Source organism: Leishmania donovani, chromosome 33 (assembly GCF_000227135.1).
Source record: "Leishmania donovani BPK282A1 complete genome, chromosome 33".
Classification (NCBI taxonomy): domain Eukaryota; phylum Euglenozoa; class Kinetoplastea; order Trypanosomatida; family Trypanosomatidae; genus Leishmania; species Leishmania donovani.
In genome coordinates this window covers 474,394-490,764 of record NC_018260.1, presented here as the reverse complement: position 1 = coordinate 490,764, position 16,371 = coordinate 474,394, and the positions used below count along the sequence as shown (strand labels likewise).

Sequence of the window (16,371 nt, the reverse complement as noted above, 5' to 3'; positions counted from 1 at the left end):
TTTCCGTCGATGCCATTGGCCTGTGGCTGCAGGGGATGGGGGCATTCCGCCCTCTTCTGAATCCGCACGCCTCTGACACGAGTGTGTGTGTCGAGGGTAGAGGGGGCCGGCGGATAAGCATTTACCTGCGCAGAGAGATCTCATGGCTTGTCGTACCAAAGTGGCACGGGGGCGCCCCACAATGCCAGCGGATTAGTAGATATAGGGCGCCATCTTGTCTCTGCTAGTCACCCGCCGCTGCGGGGACCCGAGGTGCGGACAGGTGCCCCCGCGCAGCTGTGCAAGGATCATCTCTGGCGTTGTGGTGAACGGGCGAAAATTGGGAACGGAAGGGGTCACCATAGGGATTTGCTTCGCACTTAGCGGGCGCGGGGTGTACGGGGGAATACGCGGGGGACGCGCAAAACTTGAGTTTGATGCCGGTCGAAGGTGAGACATCATGTCAAACCCTGGTGTTTTGTGGCATTCCTAGCTCAGTCGGTAGAGCGCACGGCTCTTAACCGTGTGGTCGTGGGTTCGATCCCCACGGAGTGCGCTTTTCCGTCTGCGGCGCGACTTCGCAGGCAATGGCGAAGGGGATGTTTTGCCTCTGAGCTGGGGGTGGAAAGGGGGGGGGGGGGGGCGGGTCGGTTGGGGGTTTGCGGTGCCATCGGTGTTGTTTTTTTCCTCGGGGGGTGGGGGTTCGTGGGTTCGGCCGTGCGGGCCACCCCGCCGAACCCCGGCGGGGGCCGCGCAGAAACGCGCGCCGTTTTTGGTTCTAAGGGGATGGGGCGTGGAAAGCCCGGGCGGCAAGCGGCCCCAAGCGCACACAAAGTGGAAACACGAGCCAAACGCCACACGCTTCCGTTACTACAACGGGATTGGGAGAGGCTCGTCGAACGTCGCGTCGATGCGCACGAAGGGCTGCTGGAAGCCGTTGTCTTGACTGTTGTGGTGCGTTCCGTTGCGTGTTCGCACCTGCCCTTCAGCCACGCGGGCGACGACGCTGCGCTGGAAGAGCTCACCAAACAGAGTCCTTGTGGCGACGCCCACGCTGCCAGTCAGCTGTCCTGCATCGACCGGCTGAAGCTCGAAGGGTGTGGCGCCATACTCATGCTGCTGCCGCCTCCATTCCGCGTATTGCAGCGCTGGCCGCTGCGCCTTACAGAACTTGTACCTGGTTTCGTCCGAGTTCACCTTCTCCCGGAACAGGGGTGGGGTTGGATTGACGGCCGTCGCGTTGGTCGGCCGCGTAGGGCTAGCTTGGTCGGCGGCGTCGTAACGGGAGCCGCGTGAGAAGGTGTTGGGCATGTAGAAGTTCGTGACGTGCTTCACCAGGCCGCGGGCGGTGTCGGTGTGACCCTCATCGGCCCAGCAAACCCGCTTGCGGGACGGCGCTTCGGCCGGCTTTGGCGGGGTTGACACCACCGACATTGCGGCCACTGCCGCTGCTTCGGCGGCAATCGCGTCAACGAGCGCGTCGACTTCTTCAGTAGCGTCAGCGACTGCTCCATCAGCCTCGACCTCCGGCGCCTCGGCCGGGAAAAAGTCGCCTTCGACGAGGTGCGTGTGATGTGCGTCGTAAGCGACCAACTCCGCTTCCACCACGTCCTCGGCGTCATCGTTCACTGCCACCGGCGAACTTGGCTGCAGCTCCTCGACGCTCATGGAGGTTCGCTGTGACGCGCGCGACGAATCGAGCGGCTGACAGACAAAACAGAATGCAGAGAGGGGCAAGGCTGAGTGGGGTAAGGGATGCCCTTCGCAGCTGCGTCGATCGTGTTACGTGACCAGAAGAAGAGTATGCATGTGGGGGAGAGAAAAGAGGGCAAAAAGACGGCACAGCTGCAGAATGACCATCATCGACGCAAGCTACAGGGAAAGCTGCCTGCACTCGCCCTCACGTCACGGCTCAGGCTACGTGGCGCCAACACGCCTTTTGGTGTCACGTGGTGTCTCCGTGTGCGAGGGTGCGTACATTCTCACTTTTAAGGGACGTACAAACCGGTGCTGGCAGGGCCGGTTGTCGTTGTCTGTCAACGGCAGCCGCCTCCTTTGTGTTTTTTCCCCCTTTCTTCTCCGCTTTTCAGAGTGTTCACCTCGGCTCTACGTGTGTCTTCCGTGAACTTCCTGCCGCTGTGTCGGCTTTATGGGTGGCCTTCTCCACAAGTTCGCTCAGACTGCGCGCCGTGCTTCCCTCTCCTTTTTGCGCTCCCTCCACTGCGCCCCCACGGCCCCTCCCAAACCGCCCCAGCCGGCCCACCCGCAGAGAGAAACATATGCGTCACTCACACGGGAGCATACCCATACCACATGAAACAAGCGGAAAAGACTAAAAGGAAAACAACACGTTATATATGTATAATTTTTTTTAAGTTACTTGAGAGATTGGCGGTGACGATGGTGGTGGAGGGGAGGAGGGGGGGGGTGGCGGCAAACGGAGGCGCTCTGGTAGATACTCCTCAGCCCAAGTTGACCAACAGGGCGGAGAGGAAAGGGCGGCGTGACCACAAGAAGACTATGCGGAGGCGTATGTGTCTACCAGCACGTCGGCGATGCATAGAGAAAGCATCACGAGAAGGAAGGAAAAGCTCAAAAGAGTGCGGTGTCTTCAGGCACAAAAATCCACAGAAACACTCCACCGTCCACACAGGGGTGCCGGACGATAACTGCAGGTTGAACGGAGGCCCCACATTCGATGGCGCTTGCGAGACACGTACCAGCACAGGAAAACAAGAGGGCACCACAGCGGCTGCGCGCCGGCATCTGCACCGGGAGCAACGCGCCGAGCAACGAAAAAGAAAAAAAAAGTGACACACAAGGCACGCGTATTCGTTCTTTTGAGGCTCTATTGAGCTCGCGCTACGGCGGAGACAAGACAGTCGGGTCCTCGCACATGCGTGTGAAGTTGACGAAAACACGCTCCTCGTTGAACCACAGCTCCACCAGCTCCTTCCCGAGAGCGTTCGTCACAGATTCGCGTGCCCGGCGGTCGTGCCGCGCAGCCACCATCCACGCGTAATAGTTGCGATGAGCTGTGAACCGCTTGTGCTTAGAAGGCGCGGCGTAGTGTATAAAAGGAACACGAACGACGTCGGGGTCCTCCTCTGCTTCATTTTGAAAGCCTCTTGACCTGTCCTCTGCGGTCGCCGAGCGCCACAGCAGCGGCGGCGTCACGAGGACGCCACCACGCGTTGTCTGCAGGCTGCCCAGTGGGAGACCCTGCGGCTCGTTCTCGCCCAGTAGTAACTCGGTCTTGTTCCAGATCCACCAACGGCTGCTACCGGGGAACTGCCGCTCCAGGTACCCACCGTGGTGGAACAGGTTAGGATTGCGCTCTATGGTTGGGGCGAGAACTACCATCTGAGACCGCCGATCCAGACCAACAAGGCCTGGCGGTCCGTAACGACTATCGTACGCGACTGGCGGCGTCCTCATCGAAAGCGGAGGGCCTGCCAACAGGTTGTGCTCGATCTCGTAAAGGCGCGCCCGCACGTACATTTGCCCTAAAAGCGCTTGGTCACACCACCACTGAGACGTGTGGTGGTCCTCCGCCTCCGCGACCGGCGTCTCTGTCGCCACGTACGTCGCAAGCGTCTTTGCCAGCCAGCGCAGCGCCCACACGCGTGACACGTGCATGCCGCCGTTCAGCAGCACGGTTGGGTTGGACTTGTGCACAATGGTGGTGTTGTAGAAGAACGGATCGTCGCAAGACCGCTTCGCTTGCGTCATGTACGGCGACGCCGTGTTCGGGTGGCGTAGCAAGTCATCCACCATCCACCGTTGCTTGCCAGTGAAGGACTTCTTGAGTTGCGCCTGCAGCGTATCGCCGCACACGAGCGCGTGTGACCCTACCTTGCTCAAGTCCATGCTCGAAACGTGGTTGCGTGCCACCTCGATCATGTGGTCCAGCGTCGCAAAGGCCAGCGGACACTGCAAAAAACCTTCAGAGTGCTGACCCCACCAGCACAGGTCGTCGGCGTTGTACAACACAGGCGGCATCTGCAGCAAAGGACGCTTCACGGGTGCCGCGCCGTTGCGCATCTCGGTCTGCAAGCGCTGCATGTACAGGGGCGCCTTCTTCTCCCCATAGTCTTCCCATGCCCGGACGGCGGCGACGTCTAGGTCGCTTTCCGTCTCTGGTGAAAAGCGCGCGAACTTTCTGAGGAAGGGGAGAAAGTCGGCGCCAGTCCAGAAAACGTCGCTGTCCAATGTGACGACGATGTCTTCGTCATGCAGCCCCTCGCGCTCGACAAAGTCCAGATACCGTTCGAAGCGCCGAATGTGCGAGTAGGTGTCATTGAAGCCGGTTACCGGAACGCTGAAGCCCGCCAGCGCTGCAGAGCCTAGTGTGGTGCACAGCCTCCAGTCTACAAAGTTGGAGAGAGTGTGAAACCGGACGCGTGTGCGGCGCTCACGATGGATGCCGTGGCTCTCCAGGTACTCCTCGATTTCCGCCTCCAGCGCTTTTTGGCGGCGTGAGCGACCATGCACAGCGACAGGGACGGTTTCTCCTGCCGTGCCAGCGACGACGTTCTCGCTGCCACGCGGAAGTGGCCCGATGAACACAGCGCTTTTTCGATACGCTGCGGCTTCGGAGCGGTACGGGATGGAAAGGTTACGGCCATCCGGCAACCGCGCGTAGCGCCGCGGCCATAGCAGCTCGGTCGACGCGACTAGGAGCACCACGATAAGCGCGATGGCGAGTGGCACAGAGCTCCTATTATGCGTAAGCCGGTGCAACAACAACCTGAGCGGGCTTGTCGCGTGTGGAAACCATGCGCCGCGCTTCCCTGAGTGGCCTTCGCCGTGGGCCGTTCTAGTTAATGAGCCGCTTCGTCGTATCAGCGTGTGGAACGACGCCGGCTTCACCATTGAGCTGCTGGTGCTAACGTGTGATGCATGCGTGTATACTTCTTTATGTAAGTGGCACATGCATCCCCAGGCGGGGGAGGGATGAAGAGGAACAGTGGGAGCCTTTAATGCCTGTCGGACTCAGGCGTGTGTAACAGCCGTTGGTGTGCACCTCTCACACGCTCGTCATGCTTTGAGAAGGATGACGCCCGGGATTTCAGAAAGCATAAACTGATTTTTTTTTTATTGAATACGTGCCATGGACTGCCCCACCACGAGGTCACGCCGGCAAACGTATACGCATGCACAACCCCAGCTCATCCACCTCTGCCGCACTGCAGCTACATCCGTCGTCGTCTCGGACGAGCCGCCCTGCCGTTGCATCTCGGGGTCATGCGCCGAACGGGCTCTTCTCATCCCTTCCTCGTCCCTTCTCCGCATGCGCGCTGCGCGACCAGCGCCAGATGGAGACTCGGGTGGGTCACAAGGCTTGATCCAAAGCGGTGCCGCCTGCCGTGCAGGTAGCAGGGGATGCAGGCTTGGCGGCTGAGACAGGTCACCGAGTCCGTAGCAGCAGCCAAACATGCTTCTCTGTGTCGTAGCTGGTCGGGTTATCCTCCCACTAGCTCGGTCCCCAGCTGCACTGCTTCATATAAATCGCAGTAGCTGCAAGCGAAGCGCAAATCAAAGACAGCAGCAACAACGACAGAGGAGGAGGGTGTGGGGCAGGCAGGGAGTGAGGCCGCACTTGCTGCGTATGTGTTTGTCGTCCATCACGCACACGTGAAAGGCATGATCGTCTTTCCTTCGTTCACAGTGACATGGTTTTCTGCTTCTCTTTTCGTCTTTCGACCCCGCGAGAAGGGTACATTGCGCACGCCACTGGCGCGTTTTGATTGCTCGACGGGATGCTAAAAGGAACAAGACGTCGACGACGGCCCACTACACCTGCACCACAGCGTTGATGTCATCACCACCACGACCTTTGGACCCATATGCAAAAAGGAGCCGGTGGCAGGCCAAGACAACGACTGCTTCACTCCACCGAAAAAAAAACGACACGGGCGTGTACGAGGAGCATCAAAGACCAACACGACAGCCACCGCCACGGGCGCTCATTTGAAGAAGTTCTTCATAAAGTGCCCAAAGGCCACCGAGTCCTGAGTGCGGTTCAGCACGGAGTCCCACTTTTTCTGCCGCTTTTCCGCTGCCGTGGTCGCCTTGGACGGATGGCACCACGCTCGGTTTCGGAAGAGCACGTCGTGGTCGTAGCTATTGGTGTGCACTGCGCCTTCCTGCGCCTTCGAAGCAGAGGGAGAGGACGTGGCGTCGACACCACCTGGCATATTGGCCGACGGCTGCGCGGAAGAAGCTGAGGAAGCTACACCGGTGCTTTGCTGCTCCTGTTGGCGACGACTGCGCTGCTCGCGCAGTTTCGCCAGGCGTGCGTTTTCACGCTCGATCTGATCATCGTCGTCTTCGTCATCACTGCTGCTGCTGCTGCTGCTGCTGCGCGCTAGCGCAGCCTTCGCAGACGACTTGGCTGCAGAGCTGCGTAGGCCAGACAGGGCCACAGTGCTGCTGATGGCGTCCTTCTCGCCTGCCACACCCTTCAAGACATCGCCAACGTGCTTCTCATTGCCGTCTCCGCGCTCGCCTTCTTTGCGGGGCTCCGTCGTTGCTTGGGTGTCGATGCGACGCCGCTTGATGACACTCTGCCCAGGTAGGCTCTCTTTATGAATGATGCCAGACATGAGCGCCACCGTCACGCTAGCCCGCAACGAAGAGGAGAGAGCGCACGAGGGCGGCTGGAGAGAATGGGAACGGTGAGAGAGAGAGAGATAAGGAGTTCTGCTGCGATGTTGCCTCCACGGAATAATGCACTGGCTGAAGGAAACGAGAAGGGCGACACAGGAGCGTGCACGGCAAAGTAACGAGGGCCAGAGAAGCAGCAGGATCAGCACCTATGCGTGACTCTTCTACCGTTGAAATGTGAGAAGCGAGTGGGCAGGCCACGGATGGAAGGCAATGAGAGGGAGGGGGAGAGGAGGGGGGTGCACTTGTGAGGGCGAGCGAGAGGAAGAGGCCGCCATAAGCGGGTGAGCCCGCAGACAGCTAAGTGCGAGCTCTCTGGGCGGATGGAGGCCTGTCAGTCGAGAGTGCCCCGGGAGAGCGCGCTTATGAGTACGGGAGAAAAAGGGGGGAGGAGGAGGAGGAGCTGCCGCGACTGTCTGCATCCCTGCCCCGAAAACTATAGTGCTTTCTGTGGTTTCTGGCGGACGCCTCATAATGGGCAGGCGAGTTAGGCCGGCAGGCACAACGCCACGCCGGCGCAAGAGAGGACGGGTACGGGGGCAGCACAAAGGAGAACTACCATGAAGACGACAGGGAAACGAATAACAACGCCAATACCTCGTCAGGGTGTCCGTGCACGCGTTCTACACGCGCGGATGCATCCGCACCGCCACTGAAGCGCACACGTGCACAGGCATGCACGGATACACATACGTGTAGGGCGTCAAACGTGCATGACATGGCGAGTAAGCCCGCGTGTACGTGTGCCGCTCAATACCGAATGGGGTGTGCGCACAGCAACAGCACCACCACCTGTAAAGAAAACGTTAGTGGCTTTCTTCCTATCAGCAGGTCATTCCACCGTAAACAAACCAAAAACTATGCGCGTGCACAACCACAGCTCATCCACCTCTGTCGCACTGCAGCTACATCCGTCGTCGTCTCGGACGAGCCGCCCTGCCGTTGCATCGGGGTCATGCGCCGAACGGGCTCTTCTCATCCCTTCCTCGCGCGCGTGCTCCGTGAACGGCCCCACACGGAGACGCAGATGGACTGCACGCATCGATCCAACGCGGGCCGCGGCCAGGGTGCTGCTCGAGGGCACAAGCGGTGGCGTCGTCCGCGCGGGTGGTAGGCAGGGGGGGGGGGGGGTTACTCGCATGCTGGATGGGCGAAGAGAGGAAGTTGGCCAGCCTCAGGTCAGGGCCTTCTGAGACCCTGCGCACCCTGCCCGTGTGCCTTGCTTCGCGCTCTCAGTCGCTTCAAGCCGCGGCATGCCACACTATGGTGTGGAGGCTCTTCACATGGGAGTCTGGAGGACTCGGTGGTGCAACTCGAGGGTGCTCTCGTCATGCTGCCGGCATCTGCACCTCATCGGCCCACCCGGCCGGATGCAGCAGGTGCCACGCGCTTCGCACGCATGCGCTGTAGGGGAGGGGGTGATGGGTACGGATCGCTTCTTCCACTACGTGCTGGGTCGTCGGCACGATGCGTAGTGAGCTGATACAAATGTAATCACGACCGCACGTCTCCCCCGCACCGTGTCAGCACAGAGCTGTCCGCTGGCACCAAGAGTCCGCACCCCCGTACCCGAGGACAGGATGCACGCTCTTGGGCTCCCCACTGAGTGGGGGCACTGGACCCTGATACCGCGGTGCGGTGGCTGGCACCATCAGGGCTAAGAGTACCTCAGCAAACAGAGAAGAAAGCAAAAAAAAAGATACGACGGTAGGAATGAAAGGATGTAAAGAGAGAGGTGGGTCTCGTCACTGCATTGGCGATCTTCTCATCCCTTCCCCTTTGTCTTTCGCTCTGCGTGCGTTTTAGCCAGCGGCGAGGACGGCTTCCGCCATCTCTTCCCCCTCAACACTCCACTGTTGCCCAAAGAGACGATCACGCCGGTCTTCCAGGCTTGCGATACGGAGCTTCTTCTGCGCTGCGGCTGGCAGGAACGCCGCAATCAGTGAGTTGTAAGTGTAGGTGATCACGTGAACCGCGTTGAGCAGGAACAAAAGACTGTGCAGCAGCAAGGCGCGATACACGGCGTCAAGCCAGGCGTACACCTCCGATACTGGCCCTTGCGAGGGGTGGTGGAGCCCACGCTGTGCGTCCTCGGCGGCAATCTGTGCTGCTGCGGCTTCCTGCTCCTCTCGCACGGTGTCTGCAGAGGCGTCGTACACGCTTTCGTATTCCTGGTAGCAGTCTCTGGCGACAGTTGTCAAGCAACCCCGCGCCTCCATAATCTTCTGCATGCGCTTCAAGTACGCGTCGACCGCGTCGTAGTTTCGCAGTGGGCCCAGACACTCCACCGCACTTTGCACAAACATGTTCATGCGGTTTACGGGTGACCCGTAAAGCCGGTTAACGCCGCGCAGGATGTCGAGGCTGCGGCCCACCATGATGAGCTCCTTCGGTATGCGCCGTGTGTCGCGTAAGATCTCCTTTGCCCGCTCATGCGCCTTCGTCTGCATGGCGATCACCTCATCGCGTGTGACTTCGTCGTAGCTGCCAGCCTGGATCGCTTCGAAGGGCTTCTGCGCCTGTATAGAGGCGAACATCTCGGCGTCGTTGATGCCCCAGTCGTGCACCACCCGCCTCAGCGATTCCTTGTCATGGGTAAAGAGGCTCACAAAGAGTAGGGCGTATTGATATCGAAAGCGCACTCGCTCCGGTGTGGCGAGGCCAAAGTCGATGAGGACGACTTGGTAGTCGCTCGAGTCGCGCGCTGCCGTGGCGTGTCGCGTTGCCGCCGACGTGGTGGTGGTAGTGGTGGTGGCAGCAGCCATGTCGGTGCCCGCTGTTGCTGGCGCTGGATTGGTTTTCGGCGAGGGCCGCACAAGGACGTTGGCGGCGTGCGGGTCGGCGTGGACGAAGCCGTGCTTAAAGACCATGTCACCAACGGCGTCGAACAAGGTGGTCAGCACACGCTTCTCATCGTACTGCGCTCGTATAGACTCCACATCGTTCAGTTTGGTCCCCTCGATCCATTCCAGAACGAGCAGCTGCTTTGAGGTGTACGCGTCGTGAACACGCGGGATGTACAAGCGCGGGTTGTCGCGGAAGGCGTGTCGGAACCGCTTCGCGTTGGACGCCTCCAAGGTGAAGTCCATCTCGCGCATCAACGCGTCGCACACGGTCTTCCTGGACCAGTCCGTCGGCAGGTCAAAGAGAAGCTTGAGCAGCGTCATGATGGTGCTATATATGTACAGGTCCCACACGGACTGGGTGGAGATGCACGGCTTGCGCACCTTCACGGCTACTCTCTGCGGCTCCGCCGATGAGCCGTCTGCCGGAGGCGGAAGCCACGCTTGGTGCACCTGCGCAATCGATGCCGAGGCCACCGGCGTCTCGTCGAAGCGAACAAACAGCTCCTCGATTTCCTTGCCGGTTTCGGCGCGGATGATCTTTCGAATCTCTGCCATCGGAACAGGCGGCGCCCGGTCCAGCAGCACTTTGAGCACTTCCGTGTACTCGCGCGGGAGCACGTGGCTCATGGAGTTCAGGCCTTGCCCAATCTTGATGTACAGCCCCTCATTTTTTAGGCATGTATCGAGGATGATGCGTGCGACGCGGCTGTGCATGGAAGACAGTTCCTCGGGTGTCGTAGGGGTAGTGAACTTGTACGTGCACACGATCGTGCCAAAGGCGAGCAGCGTGCGCAGCGAGCGCGTCAGGGAGTTGTCTGTGGCGTAGTCGGCCCCAACGTATCCGACGCCCAGTATTCCGGCGGCGTAGAGGCAGCGCCATCCCCACTTGCGGGCGGCCTTCGAGGAGAGAAGCGCCATGGGCAGGGCTACATCCACGAGAGGTGCCCTTCTCTTTTCTTTTGGTTGCAGGTGACTGTGGAGTCCGTATCAAGATGGCGAACGCGTATGAAGATGTACCTGAGTGACTGCTTCAGTGCCGCAGCCGCATGATGTGAGGATAGGGGGCTGAGCGACAGAGAATGGAAAGGTGTGAGTACAAGTGCCTGCACTTGTGCATGTGAAGCTGTGCGAGAGGATTAGGAGAGGCGAGACGGCGCACAGTTGCCGCACGTCTCGACGGCGGCTCTGACGTCAGTCAATGATACTTCCTCGTGGGGGCGGGGGCCAAAGAGGCGCACGCGCGACTCACGCCGCGCAGCGTTGGTGAGCAGTGGCAGCCGCTCAGAAAGAAGACGAGAAGAAAAGTTCGCACCGAACAGAAAGTGGAGAAGCATGGGAGAGGGAAGCGCATCCAAGAAAAGGGATCGGGATAGAGAAGCGTAGAAGAAAGCGTATGAGGCGAGTTTGCGTGGCTGAGAGATGACCGCTTCCGTGCTTTCGTGCGTTGAGCGGTTTTAGGAGCGGAACAAACCGGAGCCCCCTCCTTCCCTCCGCTGGGCTCCGCAAGCCCCCACTTCGCTCAGAGAGAGGGCAGCACACCACATTCTACTGAGATATCTTGACTCATGGAGCACACCCTTCTCCTCCCCATTTTATCATCTGCCTGGAACTTTTTTGCGTGTGAGCCAGGTACGCAAACCGTCAGGGGCATATAGAGCAGCCTCACCGCCCGAGTGAGCGGGGGGGGGAAGGCAAAAGCAAGGGTGAGCCCAGAAGGTACAACACATGCATATGCTCTGTGTGTGCGCAGGGGGACACATGAAAGGACCCAGCGCGAAGAGTGAGGCAGAAAAGTAGAAAAAGCACGAAGCGAGGGAGCGGTGTCACGTCGGTGATCTCGCTGTGGCGATGCCGAGCACTCCTGAGAGAGAGAGAGAGAGGGAGATAGAGGACACGAAAAGCGCGTTTTGGGTTGTGGCCGTTGTAGCGCGCGGCGCTTTTTATTGCATGATTCCGTGCGCTCCTCTCGTCTCTTGTCTCTCTCACACCCATACACAAAGAACGTCGGCACACACCCCACCCACGTTGAGTAAAGGAAGTGAAAGAAAGCGCCTCTCTCGCAGAGCGCATCACGACGTGTGAGGAGAGCAGGAGTCGAGGGGAGAGAGGGGGTGGGACCCGAAAAAGGAAAGCAGGCCCCTACAACCCGACGCCGGTTGCTGCGACGCCAACCCACCCCTCGCGAGCACAAGGGCACCGGATGTATATTGCTGTTTCCCTTCACCAAATCGAGGGGACATGAGCGCATCTTGCACACATTTGTCGTTGGCCTAAGACTTCGTCGCCTTCTTTTAGTGTAGTTCGTCTGTGGGCCAGAGATCCCCCGCGCTTAGCTGGTGGAAGGCAGGAGGACAGACGCCATCGGCTCACGCCGTCAGTGTGCGCGTCACTGCGCGGAAAAGTGCCGCTTTTCTCCTCCTTGGCGGCAGCGCTGCTCACCCCTAGGAGGCGTCGTGGTAGCGACACTCGATCAGTTCAATAATGCGTTCGGGGTCGACGCCGTGCTGCAGCAGTTTCGCTGCTACAAGCAAGGCAGGGTGCGTCATGTCACTCCCGACAGGCTGCTGTCGTTGCAGTGGCGAGCCGACAAGGTAGGCCATGGCCGACAGCGCGTCGAGTTGCTGTGCTGTCACCCCGTACGGGGTAGGGTCACCGGCGACAACGGAGCCGTCGGGAGACGACAGAGTCGAAGACGACCCTGCGTGGGGGAAGCTGTGCACCACGGCGGGAGGTAAAGAGGGGGTGGAGGTTGTGCTTTGTGCAGTGCCGACGAGCCCCTGCGTGTCCTGCAGCCACCCACCGGAGAGAGCCTTGCCTGACGTCGGCATCGACTTTTTTCTTCTACACTGCAGATCTAAAGAGTGTGCCCATACACGCGCACGTTTGCTTTCGTGCGATATCAGATGCCCCTTCGTCTCCCTCGTAAAACTCTAAGAATGCACATCTGCGCGGTGGCGGGTGTGTGTTTATGTGGTGGGTGGGTGGGCGCGAAAAAGTGGACGCGCAAGGTATGCAAATGGGAAGGGAAGGCGGGTGAGGGGCGGGCTGTCGCGGAAAAGGCGCGACTGCGCTTCACTAGACGCCAACGACGGAGGGGCTCTGTAGGAGGGACATCGGCGAGGTCGCGAATCCGCCATACACCCATGAACGCGTCATGCGGAACGACCCTCTTCCGTTTTACTGCCTTGCTTCTTTGTTGATTTGGCGGTGATTGCGTGGCCATGTGGAAGACAAGCTCCCGCCACAGCAGTCTCGCTCCCGTCCTCAGTGCTGTAGAGTCGCACCTTACCCGCAGGATCATGGATTTTGTAGACGATCGTCGTGCCTGTGCTCGCTTCCGCAAGATGAGATCGATGACCAGGCTTACATGCCGAGTTTCTCAACCACCTGACCTGGGCCCTCTTCGCCTCATCATGGTGGTGAACCCCCTTGAGTGGGGAGCGCAACAGGACGCCAGCAGCGCACCATGGCTTATTCGCTGACGACCTCGCACTCCTCACATCCTCCGCGGACACGGATGTCATGCTGGCCGCACTACAAGCCGCCCTCTGAATGGCGTAGCACTGGACACTGGAGCACTTCGTGGAGCTGAGTGCCCCCCCCCCCCCGGGACGAGGTGCACACTCCTTGGTGAGGGTCACCGCAACCAGCTTGCAACTCTCCGTTGCACGCACGCTCCTGGAAGAGGATCGTCATACCCGCTTTCTTGGCGTGGACCTCCTAGCCAATGCGGCGCATTGGCAAGACACGCTGCAGAGGTTATCCAAGTACCCACGAATCGACTGGCCAAGCTCAGGGAGGTCTGTGCGCACGAGTGGGATTCCGTCAAAGAAACTCTAAGGTGCCATCGCGTGACGGGATAGTGCCAGATCAAACTACGGGAGGGCCCTCGAGCACTTTCGCCCCACAAGCAGCCGCAATCACTATGGGAACAACGATGCGCGCAGGCAGCAGAGACCTACTCGAAGAGGCGGGTCTACTGCCCCTCGACTCCACAGTGGTGCTGCGCCGCACCCGCCTGTGTCTCTCTGCAATCACGCCCGACCGCGGTGTCGTCACAGCGCTTCAGCAGCCCTCATACGAGCCTCAAGGCGACGCCCCCTTTGGGGCTCTGCACGCACACACACCCCTCATGCACGGCGGTCGCGTGCACCTCAACGCATCACTCCCGGGCGGGCTGCGGGCGCACTCTCCAGACGAAGAAAAACTAGCACCATGCGAGCAGACACTTTCCCATCATGGGAAGCTCATTTACTCGCTGAGAACAGACGGTAAAGCACGGATAGAAAGTAATTTAGGTGCGGCCGCGATGCATTCTGGTCATAATGCACTCACAGGCACACGGATAAGAGGCTGCTGCCCCCCTGGCCTGCAGCTACTGCGATTTATATGAAGCAGTGCAGCTGGGGACCGAGCTAGTGGGAGGATAACCCGACCAGCTACGACACAGAGAAGCATGTTTGGCTGCTGCTACGGACTCGGTGACCTGTCTCAGCCGCCAAGCCTGCATCCCCTGCTACCTGCACGGCAGGCGGCACCGCTTTGGATCAAGCCTTGTGACCCACCCGAGTCTCCATCTGGCGCTGGTCGCGCAGCGCGCATGCGGAGAAGGGACGAGGAAGGGATGAGAAGAGCCCGTTCGGCGCATGACCCCGAGATGCAACGGCAGGGCGGCTCGTCCGAGACGACGACGGATGTAGCTGCAGTGCGGCAGAGGTGGATGAGCTGGGGTTGTGCATGCGTATACGTTTGCCGGCGTGACCTCGTGGTGGGGCGGCCTGTGGAAAATATTCAAACGTCTTTTGTGCCCTCGACGCAGCCGTGAAACGAGGATGGTAGTTCGCTCTCGGCCACGTCGATGGTCCTTCGTCGCCCTTCGTTGGAACTCTTCAGCTTTATGCGTTGCGCCACCGTCGAACGTGCGGCGCCGCTCCTGCGGCTACCGCTGCTCCTGGGCTCGTTGGTAGACACCGGTGCTATCTCTTTTCGCGCTTGCTGTGTTTCGGCCTGGTCTTTGTTCGCCGCCAAGGCGAGGTCGGACGCCGCATCTCCTTCGACATCCGGCTCGTAGACCACTGGCATGCCGCGTAGTTCAAGAATACGGTCCAGAGTCTGGAAGAAGATCAGCGCAGTCGTCATAGCAACAGCTGCACAGAAGAACATCTTGCGTGGCCCAATCAAGGTGTAGAGGGTGCCGGCGAGCAGGTTGCCAATCATTGGGCCGACGCCGCTCGTGAAGGTGAAGAGGAGTCCGGTGGCGGAGCTGGACAGCTTTGGCGGAAACGCGCGCGCGAGGATGTGCACAGACGGCAGCCACATCAAGGCAAAGGTCACACCGTGCAGGGGCTCGATAAGCAGAACCATCCACGCCTTGGTTAGCATGGCGTAGCACATCACCCGGAACGCCCAGACACTCATGGCGATGGTCATCATCTGCCGCTCCGTTAACATCTTGTGCAGCTGAGCCGACCGTTGGAAGAGCGGAACTTCGGTACTGACGGTGAGGATGACGGTGAGGCCCATCAGCATCTCGGACCCGCCCAGCTCGCCAAGAAAGAGAAAAAGAAAGTTGTCGATGAAACTGTACCCTGTACCCATCATCGTCGACGCAAACAAGAAGAGCATCAGCCGCTTGTTGCCCGCGAGCAGTTTCAGCACCTCCACAAACTTCACTGGCGCACGCTCGATTCGCTCGTAAGGTTTTATCACCACCATGCAGTATGCCAAGCCGGCCTGGCCGAGCAAGTACTGTATGGTCACAGCCACCCAGTTGCCAGTGTACGAGAAGATAAACGACGCCACAAATGACCCGATGCCCCAGCCGTAGGCCGCGTAGGAGCGGACGTAGCTCCACGCGCTGGATCGCACTTGCTTCGGAAACATCATGAGGATCCGTTGGTCAAGGAGTGGGCCAATCACGACGCGCGAGGCTGTCATGACAAGGAAGCAGACTATGGTGAACACGCGCCCTTCGGAGATGGTGTACCCAAACATGGACACGGTAGAGATAAGGATGCTCACGAGCGACATCGTCGTCTGACAGCGGAACTTGTCGGCCAGGTAGCTCAGCACAGGAAGCAGTGTCATGCTCAGGAGAGGGTTCGCTGAGACGAGGATGCCGATCTCATACGCGGAAAACCCTTTCGCCTGAAAGATGCGACTGTAGAAGCCGCAGATGCCGGTGCCAAAGGTGAAACTGAAGCAGCCGACGATGGCCGGCATCATGTTCACGGCGGCGGTCGTCGCGGCGGCCGCCGCTGGGGTGGCGGAGGCGGAGCCGCTTGCATCGGCGACTTCAGTGCGCCGTCCAAGACCTGCCGATGCCGCCGTCTTGCTGTTGTCACCGGCAAAGCTGATGTTTGAAAAACCAGCGCTGTTGAAGTTGACTTCGGCACATGATCGGTTTGTCGAATTGAGGATGGAGGCGCGTGCGGGCTTATCGGTCGTGGTCGGCTCGACCATGGCGAACGGGATGGAGGTGCAGCTACCACCGGTGGCAACACTGAGGTTGTCACTGCTGGTCTCCTCTTCCTCGCGTCGGCCACGCAACGGTTGCGGCAGTGGCATTTCATCCACAGGGCCCAATACACAAAACACTTAGTGCGAGAGAGGTCGAAATCGAAGGGGAGAGGCAGGAGAGCCCACCCGCAACAATGACGTTGGACGTCTTCTTCCAAGCGATGCTCTCCTCCCGCAGTGGTGCTGTGACAGCGTTGCACGCCGCCACCTCGCAACAACTAAGAAGAGTAAGTTAGATGACACACAAACAAAAAGGAAAGAAACGGAACGGCGGGGGCGGCCAACGCAGTGATGTATGAGCGTTAGGCGCAAAAGAGGCGCTGCGAGAAAAGTGCCGCGCCGTGTATAGATGGGATGG

At 59.8% G+C, this 16,371-nt stretch overlaps 5 protein-coding genes across 5 annotated transcripts; all 5 read right to left on the bottom strand.

The window, feature by feature from the left end:
* Nucleotides 1-849: 849 nt before the first annotated feature.
* On the bottom strand, nucleotides 850-1,647 carry LDBPK_331400 (hypothetical protein, conserved; the record flags this gene model as incomplete). Its single annotated transcript, XM_003863918.1, has 1 exon — nucleotides 850-1,647. The coding sequence occupies one exon, from the start codon at nucleotides 1,645-1,647 to the stop codon at nucleotides 850-852; it is 798 nt and encodes a 265-aa protein (XP_003863966.1).
* A 1,194-nt stretch (nucleotides 1,648-2,841) lies between these two features.
* Nucleotides 2,842-4,854, bottom strand: LDBPK_331390 (expression-site associated gene (ESAG3), putative; the record flags this gene model as incomplete). Its single annotated transcript, XM_003863917.1, has 1 exon — nucleotides 2,842-4,854. The coding sequence occupies one exon, from the start codon at nucleotides 4,852-4,854 to the stop codon at nucleotides 2,842-2,844; it is 2,013 nt and encodes a 670-aa protein (XP_003863965.1).
* A 1,094-nt stretch (nucleotides 4,855-5,948) lies between these two features.
* LDBPK_331380 (hypothetical protein, conserved) lies at nucleotides 5,949-6,587 on the bottom strand (the record flags this gene model as incomplete). The annotated part of the gene is made up of 1 exon (XM_003863916.1): nucleotides 5,949-6,587. The coding sequence occupies one exon, from the start codon at nucleotides 6,585-6,587 to the stop codon at nucleotides 5,949-5,951; it is 639 nt and encodes a 212-aa protein (XP_003863964.1).
* Nucleotides 6,588-8,450: 1,863 nt separating this feature from the next.
* On the bottom strand, nucleotides 8,451-10,412 carry LDBPK_331370 (ABC transporter, putative; the record flags this gene model as incomplete). Its single annotated transcript, XM_003863915.1, has 1 exon — nucleotides 8,451-10,412. The coding sequence occupies one exon, from the start codon at nucleotides 10,410-10,412 to the stop codon at nucleotides 8,451-8,453; it is 1,962 nt and encodes a 653-aa protein (XP_003863963.1).
* A 3,873-nt stretch (nucleotides 10,413-14,285) lies between these two features.
* LDBPK_331360 (hypothetical protein, conserved) lies at nucleotides 14,286-16,061 on the bottom strand (the record flags this gene model as incomplete). The annotated part of the gene is made up of 1 exon (XM_003863914.1): nucleotides 14,286-16,061. One exon carries the CDS (start codon nucleotides 16,059-16,061, stop codon nucleotides 14,286-14,288), a length of 1,776 nt encoding a protein of 591 aa, XP_003863962.1.
* Between the last annotated feature and the right edge of the window lie 310 nt (nucleotides 16,062-16,371).